At 40.6% G+C, this 19925-nt stretch overlaps 1 protein-coding gene across 8 annotated transcripts in view; it reads left to right on the forward strand.

The window, feature by feature from the left end:
* Nucleotides 1–223: 223 nt before the first annotated feature.
* The window catches only part of TBC1D30 (TBC1 domain family member 30), a 40316-nt gene continuing 20614 nt past the window's right edge, over nt 224–19925 (forward strand). For 4 of the 8 annotated variants that reach the window (XM_015855563.3, XM_015855575.3, XM_015855571.3 and 1 more), the window contains exons 1-3: nt 224–488; nt 2299–2463; nt 19864–19925. In XM_015855563.3, the coding sequence (XP_015711049.1) occupies nt 248–488; nt 2299–2463; nt 19864–19925 (468 nt within the window). In that variant the 5' untranslated portion in view covers nt 224–247. Of the gene's footprint in view, nt 489–2298; nt 2464–15438; nt 15981–19863 lie in introns of those variants that run through there. The other 4 variants (XM_015855590.3, XM_085514446.1, XM_015855581.3 and 1 more) reach the window with 4 other exon arrangements.

Below are 19925 nucleotides of genomic sequence, written 5' to 3' on the forward strand. Positions count from 1 at the left end.
ATCACTCGCCAACCCGATGCATTTCGCTAAGGACCTGCTCACCCCCCGCCCCGCCCGCCGGGCGGTGATGCCGCCCGCAGGTGCAGCCCCGTCCGCGGGCTCTACCACGCCTCGAGGTGCGCGGGGAGGACGCGGTGCCGCTCCTGCCCGCCAGGAACGCCCCGGATCCCGGGCTCCCCCCGCCGCCTCCGGCCGAACGTGGAACGGGCCGAGCCCGGAACTCGGCGCTGCCGTGCGGCCGCGGAACATGGAGGCGGCGGAGAGAGGCGCGGGCGGCCGGGCGGGCAGCAGCGCGGACAGTCTGGCCGAAGAGGAGGACGAGGAGGACGAAGAGGTTCCCGGCAGCGGCCGCTCCAGCCGCACCTCGTCGCTGGTCAGCGGGCTGCTCACAGAGCTCTACAGCGCCGTCGAGGTGGCCGCCCCTCCCCGCGTCCTGCGGGAACTGCAGCGGCAGCGGCCGAGCCGCACCGAGTACCTGCGGCTCAAAGGTACGGACCGCAACGTGGCTCACAGATTTCACAGAATCACAGAATGACCCGGGTTGGAAGGGACCTCAAGGATCATGTAGTTCCAACCCCCTGCCTGGCAGGGCCACCAAACATACACCTTTACTAGATCAGGTTGCCCAGGGCCCTGTCCAACCTGGTCTTGAACACCTCCAAGGACGGGGCATCCAATTTCAGGCTCTTGTAATTCTCTTAAGACTTCAGTTTTGCAGTTTTCAGGCTTACTGTGCAGGTAGACTTGTCTCCAAGGAAAGCCAAATGAATGCAAAGTAAAAACTAACCAAAATGAAGCTGTCAAAGAGCTCACGATGCTCGTGCAACTGTAACAGTGAATACTTCCTGAAGGATGGGACTTGCAGACCCAAAGCCAGCCCAGTGAAGAGGGCCATACAAAGTTCTCTTGTTTCCTGGTGTCAGAATATCCTTGTTTCTGGCAAGGACAGAAGAAAGCAGGAGGTGAATAGACAGTTTCTCAAGCTGTGCAAACATCTGTCTGCTTCCTTGTTTGGCTTCCTAACGAGATGATGGTACTCAACCTGATAGTACAGGATATGGTTCATGTTCTGTATGCCCCACAGTGTCTGGGACTCAACAAGAATTAATTTGTATGGGAACATATGTCCCAGAACTAAAACTAAGGAATTTTTCTGCAACGGTAATTAATGGTTTTTACAGGGAAAGCTAACTGCGGAGAACAAGAAAAGATACAATTCACCTCACTGCTATGGTGATGACTGTCCATGTCAGCAGGAATACAGTTTAATTTGTTCCCTGATACAACGTGGCACGAAATCACTTTGCCCAATCCCAGTGATGGGAGGTGCTGACTGAGCAGCAGGGACTGATCTAGATGGGCTGCTTGCTGCAGAATATAGAGTTGCTTTTGCCAGCAGCTGCCCTTGCTGCCATTCCTGGTTCTCTCCCACCCCCCCAGTTGGTTAGCATTTCTAGGCATCAACTTTTTGCTCACTGGATCCGATTACCGCAGTATGGATTTTTTGGATTGATTTTTCTTTCAGCTTTAAGAGACATGGTTGGACTGAGAGCAGTGGGGTGTGAGAACGGTCTCAGGAAGAAAGCTGACAGGACAGCAACAGCAAACTTCACCAGGTTGTTCCATAGCAAAGAGCTGAAGAGTAGTAGCACGTGGTAGGCAAGACCCAGGCTTTCGCTGTCAGGAAGCACACAGAGGAGAGAATCTAAGAGCCCTCCAAAGCTCACTGCACAAGTGTCAGCAGGAACATTAGAAGTAAACTGAGTCACTTTGGTGAGCTGAGAGCTCCGATACCACCATAACCAGTGGAAATAGTGAAGGCCATAACTGAAGCTACATCATTTACCTTTTAGCGGAGATAGTTTTCCACTTAGAGCTCATCCTGGAGTTGCATCCCTAGCTTTGCAGGCAGCTTCTTGAACATCTTCCTTTGTTTATTACCATTTACTTACTCCTTTTGCATATTTTTCCCAGGTAGTCTTTTATATATAAAACGTCCCCCCTGATTTTGCTGCTTGAGGTGTTTTCTGCTGCATCTGTCATGAAGGTTCAAATTTATCGCAGTATGATGGCTAAGTTTAATGCGCTGCACAATTAATTGAGGTACTTTAGTTTGAATGAGCATTGAAGACTTTGGCTCAGATCTTGAACATGTTTGTAATTGGGGATCATCCCATTCTATAGATATTCCAGTATATGGGAAATGTATATATGTAAATGCCTTGGGGGCAAGTCCCTTTGCACATCAACTACAATAGGCTGTTCTGGATTGAGGTTCTTTTTTCTGCTTATTGGCAGGTGTGGATGAATTGATGACTATAAAACGGGAACTGAATCACAGGATTTCTGTTCAATCCGCAAAGTTACTTCATCTTCTGAAGCTGAAAGACAGGCTTGTGCATAAAGTCCAGAAGAACTGCGACATTGTCACAGCTTGTTTACAGGCAGTTTCCCAGAAACGACGTAAGTGCTGTTCTGTGTGCATGTGTATTAGTGTAAGTCATGTATTTCATTAACATAGGCAGTGTTTCAATTAAGCCTTCGCCCTTGATTTAAAATCATAAGGCCAGACTGTGCTGTTTCTTACACGACTGGCTTCCAGTGATGGCTGTCGCACCTGGCAAAGTGCAGCTTGATTTAAGCTATTGACTAGATAGGCTGCTGTAGCTACAGCTTTGTGTAGCTACAGGTGGAAAATGCTACTGTCTTCTCAGCGTTTTATTAATAGTGCATGCAGCTCCTTTCTATGGAGCTGATGATTCAAGATGAGGAACTATAACGTTAGTATAAACAAACTTACTTTCCCCAAACATCTTTATCAGCACGTGTGTGTTTGGAGGTTTCAAAGGGAGCAGGTGGGAAAGGGGAGAATTGCTGTTCTTTAATTGTTTAGCTTTTTCATCCAACACAGTGGAACCTTTTTATGAGGCTTGGTAAAATTATCATCCAAAGGCATGCTGAAATGCTTTTATTAGTTCTGCTAAAATGAAAAAATATAATATTATGTGTCAAAATAAATAGTAAATATGGCTTCAGAATTTCAGTGGAAATGTGAAAATAACCTGTTTCCTGTCTTATTTCTTTTATTAACATGCAGCGTGACAGGTACAGAAATGTTCAGGTACAGTAAATAAAGCATGGTCACGTCACAAAAATGCCTGGTAGGAGCTTTGAGGTGCATGTAAAATATAACAAAAAAAGAATCTTACTGTAGTGGCATGTGCTAACATAATTTAGTTATAGGTTGATCTATTCATTTTTAAGCATTTATAAATGTTCCTTTGGTTGACTTAAAGCATAGCATGAAAGATCTTGGCTGACATGTACGACTCCAGGCATATTTCTTCTTCTCACTTATTATTTTTGTTCATCAACATCAGCTTGATAATTGAGTCTTCAATATTAAGCATACACTACAGTCTACTTTTAAATAAGAGTATTTCTGTTTTGCATGCATTTAAGTATTTAGAGGATTGACTGTAAATTCTGAAGGTGTGAACGTCCTGATCTCATTTGTATGGTTAGAAACTTTTTGACTCAAAGGGATGTGGGATTTCATCCTAAATATGAATGTGTTTTTACAGTTTTCAGAGACTTTTGTACTTGTTTTTTAAACATAATGCCCCTTTCCATTAATTTGCCAGTGATACTTGAGATAACAGCTGAAATGTCAAGGTAACAGTTTATTGTCTAATATCAGTCCATGGGCATGCACATTTTTGAGAATTCTCTAGGTTGGTATATTCCATCTCTTCAGGTTAGACATTTTTATTATTAATACAATATGTTTCCTAGTGTTAACTTTCAGCTTATGGCTCAGAAAGTCCATACTTGAGTATCCCAGACCAGCTGAAACTTAGTTATTTCTTATGTTAAGATCTGATCCAAAGCCACTAGAGTTTGTTCAATGACTTGCTATGGCTACGTTTACTTTGGAATAGGTGTACAAGTTTCCAGTAGTCATACCTTTAAATTTTTAGGTGATCAACAGCTGTCCAAAGGCAGGCACAACTGATTTTCTTCCCCCCAGCCTTTTATTCCTGCCTCTGTACTATCCTCCTGCATTGTAATAGGCAAACACTGGTTTGATTTAATGCAGAGCCAGCAGGGGGAGACAGCATATTTTATTTCATGCAGAGATTGAGGTGTATCTCTTTGGTTTTCATAGGTTGGTAGTTTTTGTATCATTTCCTTAAGCATGAAATCAAGAGCTTCACAGATGGCAAATAAATGTTCTTTAGAAGGAAAGTATTAGGTTTCATATGGGAAGCAGCTGGAAAAATAGGGACAAATTATATCTTAATTAGAACTGGGATAGTTAATTCTGATGTGGCTGTGGAAGTTATTGAGAAGCTCCTGATCATGAGAGCTGAGTGATCTGGAGTCTATAAATTCAGAGTTTTCCATACGTACTTACTAGCAATACTCTGATCTCATTGAGTGCATCTTACCTTGATAGAAAGCCTGTGCAAACTGTTATTACCTGGCCTCAGTGAGGTACCTTCTGCGTTCCCTGGGAGATGGCCAGGCTATGAACTCTTTGTGAGAGTGTGATATTGTCACTCTACAATGAACTCTTCTTACAGGGTAGGAATCTCAAAGGATATTGAGAAAGCCTTGCCTGAGAAGGTAGTAATATAAGTTGGTTAGTTGTGAATTGTTCCTCACTCTAGTCTCTAAAATATATCCAGATGGATTTCCTTTTTTATAGCAATAACCATTTAACTGATCTATCAAAAATACATTCCTCCTTTGAAACAGTTAAAATAAGAGGTTTACTTCTTGTGGAGTCTCATTTCATGTGAATCATTCTCAAATGACTCTACCTCTATACCTTGATGATGTCTGTGTACCTACCTACATTACTAGTCTCAGTCCTTCATGGATGTTAATGAATTTAATACTTTAAGAAATGCTGTGATTGCTTCTTGTTTTTCTTAATGAATTGTTTTAAATTTAATTCTACTTCATCCTTTGCCCTTGGGAAGCTTTTTGGTGGGGAAGAAGAAACAGGAAAGAAACAGAATAATGTGCCTAAAGATTTAATGTTTGTTTCCAATTGTTTGTTAAATTCATGGAATCATAGAATTGCTCAGGTTGGAAAAGACCTTAAAGATCATCAAGTCCAACTGCAACCCAACCATGCTACCCTAACTCTAACAGCTCCCTTCTAAATCATGTCCTTGTTGCTAAGTGTAGGCTGAATTTTTTTTTACAGTCATTTGCCTTATTGGAGCAATATGTATTTGCTACAATAAATACATTGAAAAATTAAATTATTTTTAACTGATGCAATTGTCAACAAACTGTTACCTGTGTGGTATAAAGACACTGTCTGTTAGTTATGACTCAAGATGTGGAAGTGGGCTGAAGATTGATTAGCAAAGATTTCATAATTTGATCTGTGTCCTGTGCTGGTTTGTAGAGAATGAAATAATGGGACAGGAAAGGAGACAGCCAACAAATTTAAGGATGCTGCAGCTTGGCTTGTTGAGGTTGGTAGCTGTGAGAATCCCTAGAAAGATCTAACTAGAGTGATGAATACACAGCTACGAAATTAAATGGCTCTTGATTATCATATTTCATTCATCTTTAGCCAGCCAAGATTTTGTCAAATCTGATACCTTATTCCAGTGCAACAGAAGCCTGGTCTGAGAAGGATCACTTGTGAACAGCATCAATATCACTATGCACCATGTCATGGCAAAATGTTTCTGTAAGTAGTTGTGTGTCATATTTAGTATTTGCTAATGAACATTAAATTAGGTATTCTCGATAACTGTTAGTGAGTCCATGAGACAGAAGAGTGAGTATTCTCATACACAAAACCAGCAGTGTGGAACACTGAACAGGATGTTAATTGCTACAAGGACAGCAATTTGGATTTTTGAATGCTATTGGGAGTTTGCTATGTTAGTATTGAAGGTTGACAAATAATCAGAACCTGAATAATCCTGGTGACTTTTTAGGTAGTGAATTACATGATTACTTCATTTTGATGAGAGTTGGATCTTGGAACTGATATTTCGTGAATTGAAAGTGAGGAAAGCAGTGCAAGGGGAAGATGTTCTTTCCTTTTCTATTGCTGAAAAGGAAATCGTCTTGTTTTTCTCTCAAAAGTGAGAAGATGTATTTACTCTTTGATTTGATCATATCCCAACTCAGAAGTTCCCATGGTCTGTGCATTTGCAGAATATAAATTTCAGAAGATGACAAACAATAATACTTAGTGCAGTACAGAATCTGGAATCCTCACTTTAGGGGAAATTCCACTTTTAGAATGCAGCAACAGAAAGTATCTTGTTCCAACATGAAATAAAACACCCACTCACAAAGTCAACTGCTTATGAAGCATAATTCTGAGAGCTAACATTTTGAGCTGAAATGCTTTGTTGGGATTTTGACTCTCCTTGCCTTTGCTCTTATCATGTTATGTAATGAGCCGTTTTTTAGACATTATAGCATTTAATTTCCAAAAGAGTCAAAATGAAATTATGTTTTTAGCACTTAGAAATATGTTTTTTGTTGGTTTTTTTTCCCGAATATATTATTCTGTCATGAGGGACTTTGCTCTTCACAAGCTGGTATTTTGTGGTAGTTTTCCAGTAAAGTTTCCAACCAGCTTTGTTATATTTCCTGGGAATATACATTCAGCCATCTCTGCAGTTCACTCTGGCTGCTCAGCACTGAGGTTGCCAAGTTGGCTTAGGAGTTGAACAGCTAACACTTATTCTCAAGCCACGTGTTTTCCTTCAGTCTCTTTGGAGATTATATAGATCCTTACTTCTTCTGTGTCTGATATTCCTCACTATGCCTTTTTGCCCCTTGCTCTCAACACTGAACTGAAAATATGTCCCTACTGACCTATTACGATCATATGTTCTGTCACTGGCTAAAACCTGCACAGTTTTCAGAAAGGGCTTTTATTGTGGGCTCCTTCAGAGTTTAGTTAAGAAAACAGTCCTGACTGCTGCTTTGGCTAGTGGCAAGATCCATAAGGAGGATTGCTTTTGTTTCAAACCTTGGGCATCCAGTCAAGGTCTAGGCATATACACTTTCAGGCACTTTGGATTGATGGTATATTGTACAAGGCATGGTTTGGGAGTTACCAGCTCTCATGGTTTGGAAGATAACCATCCTTCACCCAATGGAGTGCAGTGAGACCTGGTCAACTAACCATGGCATCCCCCTTCTGTATAGACTGTGTGTCCTGCAAACTTTAGAGCCATACATCTTCATGCTTTATTCTCCCCATTTTGAATACTTCCCTTGGGAAATGACAGACATCTGAGGTGAAGGTAAAGTGATGTCACATTGATCTGTGTGTACAGTGTCACATATGTACAGTCTCATAGTTGATCTCTGCTGCCACCACCCTATAATAGCCACCACTCAAGTAGTGGTTGATGCTTTCACCATCTTACCTACCTGTATTAAAATAGCTCTACAACATTTTTATGTCATGCACAAACCTGATGGGTTGTTAACAGCTGAATTTGGCTACACTATGTATTACCAGAATAAATATTTCATTGCCTATTATAGATATGATGAGTGAATTCAGTGCGTCTTTCTGTAAACAATAATTTTGCTGCTGAATCTAGGCCCATTTTGCAATCAGAAGTGCAGGCTGCTCAGCGTGTGAACACACAGATTGCAGGATCACTGACGCATTATAGTCATATAGTGTTTCTTACAGGATGTGAATATTCTTTGTCATTGTGCTAACAGCTGTGACAGCAAAGAAAAGCTTGAGTTAATGCTACAGCTGAGAATATATTTATTTTGTATATACATAAAAGTGAGGTTGACTGCTGCCCTTTCCGTATTTTTCTATGTAGCTGTAGCCCTGTTCCTGTTGCAAAGCCATAGCAGACCTCCTGGGATTAGTTTTGTGATGCACATAGAATTTTGAGTGCACTGAACTATGTGTTTCACAACAGCTGTGCCGTGAGAAGTTGATGCATTGGATAGTACTTGTTACATAAAATGCTTGCTGAGTATTAGAAATGTGGACTAATCTGATAGATTATTGCAGCTGAATTTCTTTTTTTGGATTCCTTATCAAGTAATGTTCTGGTAGTAGCTATATCTGAATTTGTCTGAATGAAGTGGTTCTCACATCAGTCACATCTTAATCTTCAGTACTGCGATAACTTTGAGAAGTGGTATTGGATCAGTTTGAACTAAGGCGACTGTTCAGGCTGCCGAAGGAAGGATGCTGATTTTTTGCTGACAGCAGTCAGAGCTGCCTGTTCATTTCATCGTGTACCCCTTTGTAGAAAAAAAGAAAGTATTATTAGCATTATTGAAAGCCTTTTGAAATTTGAAACCTTTTATTATATTTTATTAGCAATTAAATTGCTTATAAGCAACTTGGTACCAATCAATGTAATGCTTCCCTTGCCATCCATACAGTACATATTGCCAAAATAAAAAGCATGTACAGTTTGTGGTTCTTGGCTTGCATTAGGCATCATTGATAGATAGCAGTTTGAGGGGTTTATTTTCAGCGTGTTACTGCTAGTTTCTTACCTCAACCAGTCATCACCAACAGCAATAGCGAGCCTTAGATCCTGAAGGAGTGATAGTTATCCAGTGAAACTGAAGGAAGTCAGAATGGAGTGGTAATCGGTACATATAGCTGATTCTGATTTTTACATATATATATACATATAAATATGTGTATTTAGAGAATACTAATCTGAGGAATTAGTTCTAATATTTGTGGTAATACTTAGAGAAGCCCGGTGAAATCAGGAATTTAATGAGCTGGTCTCTGAATAAACAAATGGTGTGAGGCCCCCTGGAAAGCAAATTTATATTAAGAGTGGGACACCCAAAGGCTGTTATATTTGGAGGAGCAATGTGAATTCTCCCAAGCAACAACGTCAGTAAGTGGTCAATCAGAGCTTTGCTTTTACCAAAATTCACACTTGAATAGTGTTACACATGTTGAAAATCAATTTTAGTTGGTTCAGACTTCTGCTCTAAAAGCAGCTTTGATTAATCATAAACATATTCAGTTCAGGAAACTTTACCTTTGAGAGTGCATTATAAACAGAAACTTTAACTGAGTTAAAAAAGCTTTGAATATTAACACGGTTGTGACTGATATCTGTTTTCTTCTTGTGTCACTCGTGAGCTTCATCAAAAGCCTGTTGATCCATCCAACTTGTTTGAATGCTTGATACACTCTTTTGTGCAGGAAGTGGGAGGCAGAAGTTTGAAGTTCCTTTGCTTTATGTAAGTCACTTCCTTTTTTGGCAGTTGCAGAAGTGCTCTGTGAAGTTATGACCTATGTGGTAGATGGGGAAAGGAATTATGTGGCGTGGAGGCTTGCAGTAGTTTCATTTACAAACAAAATGTAATGGGAACATTTCAGTTTCTCAGAGGACTAGTGCCATCTGCAAGCAGCAACTGATGTATACACAGTCAAAGGTCTTGAGTGCTGGTAGATGACTTCCATGCTGGCTGACGAAGATTTGCGGTCCTACAAAATCCATTAGCTTCTGTTGGAGTGAACAGTGTTTTCCTTTGCAACCCCAGTTGGGGTTTTGTTTCCATTCTTCCGTAATAAAACTCCATCCATGGAGGCCATATGCTGTGAAAGGGAGGATCCTTTCTAGGAAATATAGGACTGTTACCTGTGGGCAGTCAGGGGCGATGTGTCTTTTTGCTAAATATGTACAGAATACCTTGCACATTTTGAGCTTGGTCTTTGATGGAAGTACTTAGCATTACTGCAGATACAAAATTATATCTAAAACCCTTTGTATGTAAACATGATCCAATTGCCACAGTGCTTCATGGCCCAAAGCAAAGGCATTTTTTGCTTAGTCTTTTTTCTGGCTTAGGTGGTCACTTTACAGTCAAAGATCTTTGAAAGCGTTCTTTTTCATGGATGAATCTTTTCTTGGGGACATATTGGTTTTGCTTTCATTAGTTTTATTTGGAAGATTAAAATCTTGCTGATTCTGAAATAGCAGTTGAAATCAATCAAGTTGGCAATTCACACTGTGATATTCAATTTCTATGCTAGATGCTAAGCAAATAATCAAATTCTAATAAGGCACCTCTGTTTGAGACATGAGAGCCTGCAATATACTATGGCCTCTGTTCTGTAAATATTAAACATGACGACAAATAAAAACTGTCAAAATAATAGTTTTTTGTGTTCTTTTCGCTGTATTACATTAGTCTTTTCTGCTGACTTGATTAGTTTTTTAAATGATCATGTGACTTTTAAGTGGGATTCTGGAGTATACTGTATACTATGTATACTGTCCAAGACTTGTATTTGCTTTCCATCATATGGAAAGGTAATGGAACATTTCTCAGTTCTTATGTTTATCATCAATATTTTTAGGTAGGCCTCTTCAGTGATTTTTCTTAGTGTGTCCCTTATGAAAATAGTATTATGCTTCAGTAGAGGCAGATGATTTCTCTGACAAAAAAAAAAAAAAAAAAAAAAAGGCATTTGCTGTGACATTCCATTTAAAATGTTCTCCATATATGATTTGTTGGGCATGAAGGCACTGCTGTGACTTTTATTCCACCGGCTAACATGAGACTTCATGCTGTTTACTACAGCAGTTAAAATGCGTTGTTACTATAGCAATGCCTGCATGATGTGTCTTTTACCTTGCTCATGAAATGCAAATATCTGCTTAATGTAACTGCATGTCATCTGCTTTACTGTTATAGCAAGTGCATAAGTGATATGAGTGAAACAAATTGACTTTTGCTCCTTGCCTCACAACAGATTTCTTTATGCCCTTCACCAGGACAATACTGGTCTTACTGATCTTACTGTCTCTCTGTACTCTGCTACTGTGTTTTATTTCTTTCCTTTAAAGCAGGCACTTACTAAGAATTCCTGAGATTCCCTCTACTTTGCCTTAAATTCTCTAAGAACAAGTGGTCTGTGTTAAGGGCTTCCTTCAAAATAAGGCACTGTTAAAGAGTACTTGCTCTTTAAGATGTCAGTTTTTGAATGGAAAAAACAAGAAGGGTGTGTGCGGTCTAAAGGAAGAGTAGCGCTGGGCTAGAACTGAGCACGTTGGGACACGTTTCTCAGTTCTGCTGCGCACTTCCTGAGACTAATCTTTTAAGTCTTGATTTCCCATTTCTGAAAATGATATTCTTTCCTGTCTGTTGAGTAGTTTATATTTGCACTGAAAACCTTTGTAACAAGGATTGGCTCTCACTCCTTTTCTGTTTTGTTTTGTTTTTTTCTTTTTCCTATGATATCTAATATAGGACAAAGCAAGGTCCTGGCCTCTCTTGTCACATTTACGCACCAAGTACTAACGAATGGAAAAACTTAAAATATTAATGCCGTGTTGACAATGGTGCGTCAACACACTGAACCATTTTCCTGAGCTCAACCTAGGGGAAGTACATAAGGTGAACTTCTCTAGGCACAAAGACAATAGCTGAACATCTATTTTTGTTCAGACTCTGGCACTATCCCTTGTCCAGAGAAGGCAACCCTGGTTGACTTATATAAGAGCAGAGATCAGCTTAGTAACAGAACTGACTCTGTTAGCTCATGTTCAAGGACACGCACTGCTGCACTGCTGTAGCCCCCATGCCTCTTCAGTGCTAGAGATCTAGCTAGCCAAAAGCCTCTTCTCAAGTTGTCAGATGAGTTATGCTTGTTCTACGTCATAATATGAAGCCATCGTGGCATTTTTTAAGTATTGACTTCAGCTTGGTTCAAGAGCCTATAATAGATGAGAGTGACTTTTAGAATAAAGCAAAAAGATACTGTTTTTGGCAGGATGGTTGTTTAATAATAGAACTCCTATAGAATTGGATAGGATAGAAATTTTGTGCTCCAGAAGATGGTTTAATGGAGTAAGTGTATTTAAAATAGTTTTGCTTCCTGGGAGGACTCAACCTGTCTTATCCTGTCATGCTTCAAAAGTAGGCGCTTTTCATTCCACGTTTTCTCCTAGACACTACAATTTGAAAGTATTTTATTTTTCTCCCTTGAAGCTCATGATGAATTAGACTGCACATTGTAATATGTGTTGAAATGCATTTCAGATTTTTTGATTTACTATTTGAGCTGTTTGAAGCCAAATGGTAATGGGGTTACATTTTATGGTTACATTTTGTGGACTGATACTGAATTATGTGTAATATCTTTACCTTGGCAGGCAATTGGCTTATGATGAGGTTAATAAAATAGCTTTTACCTTGTGATTATAATACATATTTTCCATTATATTATTGATACGAACATGCCATCTAATAATTGTTGTACCAGCAGCTAGTGCAGTGATGCTGCATAAACATAGTTTCTAAAGTGTTCTGGGATGAAATGTAACATAATTTTTTTTAAACTGCTTTTTTAACAGCAGTAACTGAATAATGCATAAAATTGTTGAGAGAAAAAGTTTTAGCTTAAGTCACATTTGAGGCTTAATATTATCTTAATGGTAAATGTACTTATATTTAGAGGCTAGGAGGGTGTTGTAGTGCCTTCTGTTTGACATATATACAAGGCAGGACATTCTTAAAACCTCCTGTCTCTTGTTTTGATGGCTTAAAATGGAACTCTCCTAGAGCTCACCTTTTCACTTATGTTTATAATACAGTACAATTCTACCAGCTCCTGTTTTTAAACATATCTATATTTAAGCTTATCTACCTACTTGTGTAGGTAATAAAAGGATTTTCATCACGTTTTCAAAAACATGACATTCTGTAAAATTCTCCTATAAAATAATACTCGCTAGTTAAATATTTTGCTAACACAAGTATCACAAAGCACGGCATACAAGCTTTCTCCCTAGACTTTAACTGTTTAACCTTTTATAAAGATGAGATGCAAATGAGAATTATGGAAGGTCTGTATGATTTCATATGAGATAAAGAGAAGGATATGAAACGCGTGAAATACAATGACCCAGCTGGAAATGGCTTATGATTTTTCATCTTTTGGTTACGTTTAGTCTTCTTTGTGCACATCATACAAGAGCCAGTGAAGTGTGCCTTCCAGGAGTTCTGGATTTGAGTAGCTAAAGCTTAGTACAAAAAGATATATCCTTCTCTTTAATTTCAAGATTGCTATGCAGCCCCATTCTGTCACTGCCCTGTCTGCTGATGTTTATTCTCCCTTTCTAGCTGCATGTCTTGAACCTCATTATCCGAGTGCATAGAAGGGAAGCAGGATGGTGAATGGTGAGGAGTCAGGTAAATAGAGCAGAGTTGGTTTTTCAATGTCAAAACCTTGTGGTGGTCGTTGGACAATACACCAGAAGGCAGACTGTGGGAAATGAGCAAGTTATACTTGTCATGGAGGGTTTCTTACGAGGTATCCTCAGGCCTTATGAAGGCACGGTTAGCAGGTGGTGGTAAAGACATGCCAAATGAAAAGGAAAGTTTTTTCAGAAACTGGACCAGTCAAAACTCTTCAATTTATTTATTAATCGTTCCTGAACACTGTCTGGCTTGCTGGTAATTGTAGCTAAGAACTTGTTAATGTGGCAGGCCTTCTATGACTTTGTGGAGCAAAGTAGATTAATGGTGGCTGGTGACATCTTTGGTTTTAAATTATTGCTTTTACCCCAGCTTGAAGCTGGTGGTTTGTCTGTGAGCTTTATTGTCTCTGTGCTTTGAAATTTCCTTGTTGTTGAAGACTATTTACAACTCAGAGGTGACTATGGCAAATTTATGCAAGCTGCTGACATGCAGTGTCACGATTAGAAGTCTGCAAGTCCAGGGAGTGGGACAGAGAATGCTCACCACTGGCAAGTCAGAAGCTTTGCCTAATCAGTGTTAAAAAAGATGCCATTTATTTTTCTAGAAGCTCCGTTCCTGTCCTTAAAATATGTATATATATGCATAACGGGAAGCTTAGCCATATCTCTGAAATCCATTTGAGCTGATGATCCAGTGAGTCATCAAATGCATTAGTATGCCTTAGCTTTTTCATTTGGTCTCTTAAAGATCATTTTTGCACTTTTTGTTTTTTTTTAAGACTAATGCTGCATTAATTGGTTGGCATATGGGCAAGTGCCCTTACTGGCACACTGGCCCTTAAAAGTGGCCATTCTGAGTCACAGAATGATTGTCCTGTTTGTTTCCAGGTTTTCATACAGTAATGGGATGACAAGTAGGAAAAACAACACTAGCAAGGACTCTGTACTCTTACTTTGGCTGTACCAAATCAGCTGGTTATCTTCATCACTTAAGCACTGATGTCTTTCTTAGAGCTGACTTGTAGTTCTTTAACAATTGGACATATGATATTGTTATCATTGATTTGGTGAGATGACCGAGTATGGATAAGAAGACCCTTAATCATGTCCTGAAACTTTGACCTTGGCCATTGATTTGTAGCGTTAAATTAACCAGTCTTGGAATGATCAAAGAAAGATGTGGTACTACTTGCATATGGTGCCAAAGGAAGAGGAGAAAAATACTAGATTATGTGGTTATTTCTGTATTTAAGTACTTCTGTTACAGTCCCACTGGTACAATCCGTACACCTAGGGAGATTAATTCGTTTCAAATTTTATGCTTTAACCACTAAATCATCTCCAGCTGGCACTGAAATAAAGTGATTTGCATCATCTACATCAGCAGGGAAGTGTCACCTTTGTTAAAAAAAGAACCACCGACACACAGACTTAATTATCTATTCAGAGTGCGAGCTGGCAGCTCAAATGTAGTGACTTCTCTGCAGAACCAAACCAGATATTTAAAGAGGCATGAACAGATTCACACTTCTCTGCAAAAATAACAGTAGCTTCTAGATATAGATGTAACTTCTAGATTAGAAGATTTTTGTTTTGTTTTGTTGGTGTATCCTTTATGTAGTTGGCTTTAATGCTTATCTGTTGCCAGTTTCCGTATTGCGGCTGGCAAAGATGTTTAATAAAAGGAGGAAATGGCTGTTCCAGAGCTGCAATGATTGAAAGGTGGGTTCAGACTTTGGGCAGCTCACTCTTTGAGCCTGACTCATGTGACATAGTTATAGCTTTAGAATAATCTCAGTTGGAAGGGACCCACAGGGAACATCAAGTCCAACTCCATGATACATCTCTCCTTCGGCAGGAGCACCAACTGCCTTAGGTGGTAAAAGCTGTCAGCATTATGAATGCCTCCCCTTGCTTGTCAGTCAAACCAAGAGCTTGAAATTTTGTATCAAATCATTCTAAGATTCTCTTGGGTCAAATGAAAGCTCTTAAAAACGCACCAAATCACGCTGTTGAATAGTTTCCTTTTTGAAGTATATATTAGGACGTGAGGCTGTAATTTGGGGTCATACAAACGGCTGTTGTTCTACTTGGGGATGCTGACAGCATGTGTGCTGGACAGCGCCCCGTGGGACTCGTGGGCTGCCCGGCCCCGTTCCGCTGGTTGTCTATCAGTCAATGTCTCCTCGCTGCTCCCCGTGGCAGATCCGGAGCGCTCCGTGTCGGATCGGAGCCGCCCTCGGGCCGCCCTTTATCTCAGTGAGGAGCTGCTGCATCCAGGTGGTGCCGGAGGAGGTTTTCAGGCGCTGATGCTCGGATTGTGGGCGGGAGCAACTCTCTTTTTTTCCCCACCTTCTTTTTTTTCCCTTGTCCTCCTTCTTTCTCCCTGCACCTCCGCTGCTCTGCCCGCACTGCAGCGGACAGCTAGAGTCTAGTCACCCCCCCGGCCATGCCGCCGACCCTCAGGCTCGGTGCATCTCGCTGAGCCGCGGGCACCATGAGGCAGGAGCGGCTGCCGGGCTCGCTGCGGCGCGGCGGGCGATGCCTCAAGCGGCAAAGCTCGGGCGGCGGCGTGGGCACCATCCTCAGCAACGTCCTCAAGAAGCGGAGCTGCATCTCCCGCACGGCGCCGCGCCTGCTCTGCACCTTGGAGCCAGGTACTGCAGCCGAGCGGTGGCCGTAATCCCTTAAGCCGCTTGGCGGGGGCGAGCCGGGCAGAGCCGAGCCGGGCCGAGAGGACGCAGCAGGACGCGATGGGGGCCGCGGGTAGGAGCGACGCGGGGAGGAGAAGGCACCGGACCGCGGCAATGGCTGCCCGGGACCGCGATGGGGATGCGGGGCGCGGCGACGGCGGGGTCGGGCCGGGCGCCTTCGGGATCCGCCTTCGGGGCCCGGCGGGGCCTGCCAGCCTGCCGTGGGCTGAGGCTCGCTCCGAGCCTCCTCCTGCACAGAGCTGCTCTATGTGACAAAGCCCAGCCTCCATCGCCGGCTGCCGGCTCCCCGAGCCCCCTCCCGCCGCCTGGCCTTTGTCTGCGTTTATAATGTCTCTGTCTCAGTTTGTAATGTCAAGCTGTTAAATGTAGGAAAAGCATTGTTATCTCTTGTCTAATCTTGGGCCTACAGAAAATATGTAAGCTTGGAAAAACCTATAGCAATGCACAGCAGTATGTAGGGGTCGTTTTCCTATTGTGTGTTGGGCACTCGTGTGCAAGGCTGCTTTTGTTATCGTGTAGCACTGACTGCTTCTGTGTTTGAGATTCATTTTGGGGGCTGTTACTAATAAGGTCTTAAACATATTCTGGTAAAGATTTATGGCACTGCTGTTACTAGAGGGATTTCTCACCTTTAGTCCTCACAGACCCCTGCTCCTGCAGTAGCCTTCCAGGTAACAACATCTATATAATGACACTCCGTTACTTACACTCTTATGGGGACCTGGAGACGCAATCAGAAGCTCAACCACAAATGTTGTAGTCCTAAGGCTAATTCAGTGTACTGTTCAATGTGGGTAAATACAGTGACGTCATTCAGGATGCATGCTTTCTTACAGTGATGGAGACAGGGAGACTAATGAGCCTTCACAGAAATAAACTTAGTTAAATTTTGTTCAGGCTTTCTTGGCATCTATGTACACCGTATGTTTGTAGTGAGAAGTTTATGTGGTCTCCAGTTGTTGGATGTGCTTTGATAAATCCCAGTGAGCCGTAATGGCAGCTCTGACTGCTATTTCTGGTTTTGCAGGTAAAAATATATGTTTAGAGAAAAATTTCAGGGTAAGACTAAGAATCTTGCTATTTCTGAAACAGTAAGGAACAATAAGGTGGTAGTTTATGTTGCCATTTTTGTCCCCAGATTTGGTCTCCCACTGCGCAGAAAGCTGCTCAAGGCCCTTTTCCTCTTTTTTTTGGTAAAATATATATCTGTTTTCTGTTCGAGAAGTTTCAACATCTCCTTCTAAGTACAGGCAAAACCCTACAATTATGTGCTTTGTGAGTTTGAAGCTGTGGATCTTTAGGTTGCATCAGAACAGATCATCTTCGTATGTTTGGTTTTTTTTTTTTTTTTTTCTGTTTTAATATCATTTTCAAGCATCAATTGTTTTCAAGGAGGGATTGGATGTTGTGTTGAGGGACATGGTTTAGTGGGAGCTATTGGTAATAGGTGAACGGTTGGACTGGATGATCTTTTAGGTCTTTTCCAACCTTGATGATTCTATGAATATTTCTGAAATATTCGCAGACTTTGGCTCTACTCTTCTGTTTCATGGAGCTGAGGATCAAGGATTTGAGTTCTTCATCCAGATACTTGGCTGGATGGTTTTTTTTTAGCTCCTGTGGCTTATTACATGCTCATGTGTTCTACTTTGGTCATGCAGTGGGAGGCCTGAGGTTTGGGTATAAAACTTCCTTCTCTTAGCCTTTTGTTATGGGGTTTCATAGAATATTTTATATGGGAAAACTGACAGTCCTTATTTCTTGTTTTTCTTGTCTTTCATGGGTGTTTTAAAAATATGTATGTGTGGGGCTGATTGTTTTTATTTTTATTTTATTGTTTTAATTGTTCTCCAAATACAGCTTTTGCAGTTGCTTCTGGTGACCAGGTTGCAAGGACATAGAACAGACCATATTCTGGCATTCTACCCTTCAGAAATTTAATTGATGCCAAACAATCTTCTGTATATGCTTGTATTTGTGGAGCTAGTTAATTCAAATATGCTCCCAACACATTCCTGTCTACATAGATTAATTTTGTTTTAGGTCTGAAGTGTCATTTGCAGAGGTAATACATAGTATGCCAAATGATACTATTAGGTTTTCTGGTTTGATTAAAAAGAAGGGTTAAGTTGTACTTATGGTGCTTACAGTCCCCAGGAGCTGCATGGGTACATTCAACCTGGCTGGCTGCATTCCTGAAGGTACGCCAGGAAGCTCCTGGCTGGGTTGTCTTTCCAATCTCCTTTGTCCTTGAAATCTTTAGGAAAAAAGATTGTATTGTTCATATTGCAGCTTCTTTTATCTGTTTACTTGCTGACTTTTATTTTTTAATTGAACAAAAATTGTAATTATCTAATTTTAGGAAATACAAAATATTTAAAATGAACAGGTGTGAAGGACCATACCTGTATTTTCTGGGGCTCACTCCCTGTGTTTTTTGCCTCTTCTCTGTCACAGAAAACATCAAATCAAGTAACATCATAGTTATAGTACACGGCCTGACCAAGAGGCTCCTTGTCATGCTGCAGAAGGGCTTAGCAACCATAGTCTAGTCTAGTTTTACCACATGATGTTAGTCTAATTTCTAGTTGTTTCACACCTGTCCTAGTTGTCAGCTTTGGTTTGATAAACTTACAGATTTGAGGCATTTGTCTGTGTTTCTGGTTGCATTTTTTCTTTACAAAGATTTTAAGACCAAGAGAGAAGTTGTTACTGAGATCTTTATCTTTGAAAATTGTGAAGAGATTATGATGTGGCTGTTGAGTTGGAAATGAATAAGTGATTATTTTGGAAGACTATTGTTTCTTTGATACCAGGCAATATTAGATAACATGTCAGCTGTTATCTTAACAAAAGGAGTTCTTGATCACAGTGTCTGTGTGTAGTAGGCTTCTCTGATACTTAGCACAAAATTGCTGGGGAATGAGAATCCCTTTTTCACATCTACAGCAAATGTGATATGATTTCATCTTAGTAGGCTACTAGCTCTGTTACACTGTTCTGCGTTATTATGAAAAGATTTATGTATTTAGGAGTCCCTGCTGAGTGCCATGGGTTTATGGGGTAGAATACTAATAAACACTTGCTTCCAGGAATATCTATCAATACTTGAATATTTTTCAAGACATTTGTACTGTGCTTTGATTCTTTTATTTTTCTAAATCTGACGAGCATGTCTTTTCAATCTAAAGCACAGAAACCAAAGCCTCAGTCCCCAGGTCTCAAGAACGCAATACTGAATGATCATTTGTGTGTGTGTGTGAATTTTCTTTTCTTTTTTTTAAAAAACTCTGCCCGGCCAGGAAAAAAAAAAAAAAAGGCAGCCTTCAGGGAGAAAGCTTTGTCTTTCTGTATGATGTCTTATATATAGGCATTACGGTTCTTAAGTTGCTTATTGCCGCATTTTAATTTACTTATCTCTGTTTGCACATGTCAGTATGCAAATGCTGAAAGACATTTGATATTCCATAACTAGCAGATGCCACTACAGTTTAAGCTTTTACAAACACACAGGCTTAGTCCTTCAAAGCACTGAGAATTAGTGGTGAGTTGATTAGCATGGATTTTATTTACATAAAACCTAGCAAATTAGTGTGGGTTTTTTTTGTTTGTTTTTTTAAAGGGTATTTAAATATGTATATAAAGATGTTAGGATTGATATTCTAGGAAAACTGTGAACAATATTTAACGTTTTAAGTATGGGGTAATGCATGATATGGAGGGAAAGCAAAGGGCTTCATTCTATATGTCAGAAAGTTCAGTGGGTGGGATGCGGCGCGGCTCTGTTCAGCACCGGAGCTCTGGACAGCGTCATTGGAAGGACCGAGGAAGGGTAGAGCCGAACTGAGTGACTGTTCTTTATGTCATGGCACAGTGAGCCATGAATGAGCTCAATGAAAATAATGATCATAACTGTTTTTCCTTCTTGTTTCTAGGAGTTGATACAAAATTGAAATTTACTCTTGAGCCATCTTTAGGTCAAAATGGCTTTCAGCAG

The sequence above is a fragment of the Coturnix japonica genome, chromosome 1, assembly GCF_054131305.1.
Source record: "Coturnix japonica strain WE chromosome 1, WE-NBRP24, whole genome shotgun sequence".
Taxonomy (NCBI): domain Eukaryota; kingdom Metazoa; phylum Chordata; class Aves; order Galliformes; family Phasianidae; genus Coturnix; species Coturnix japonica.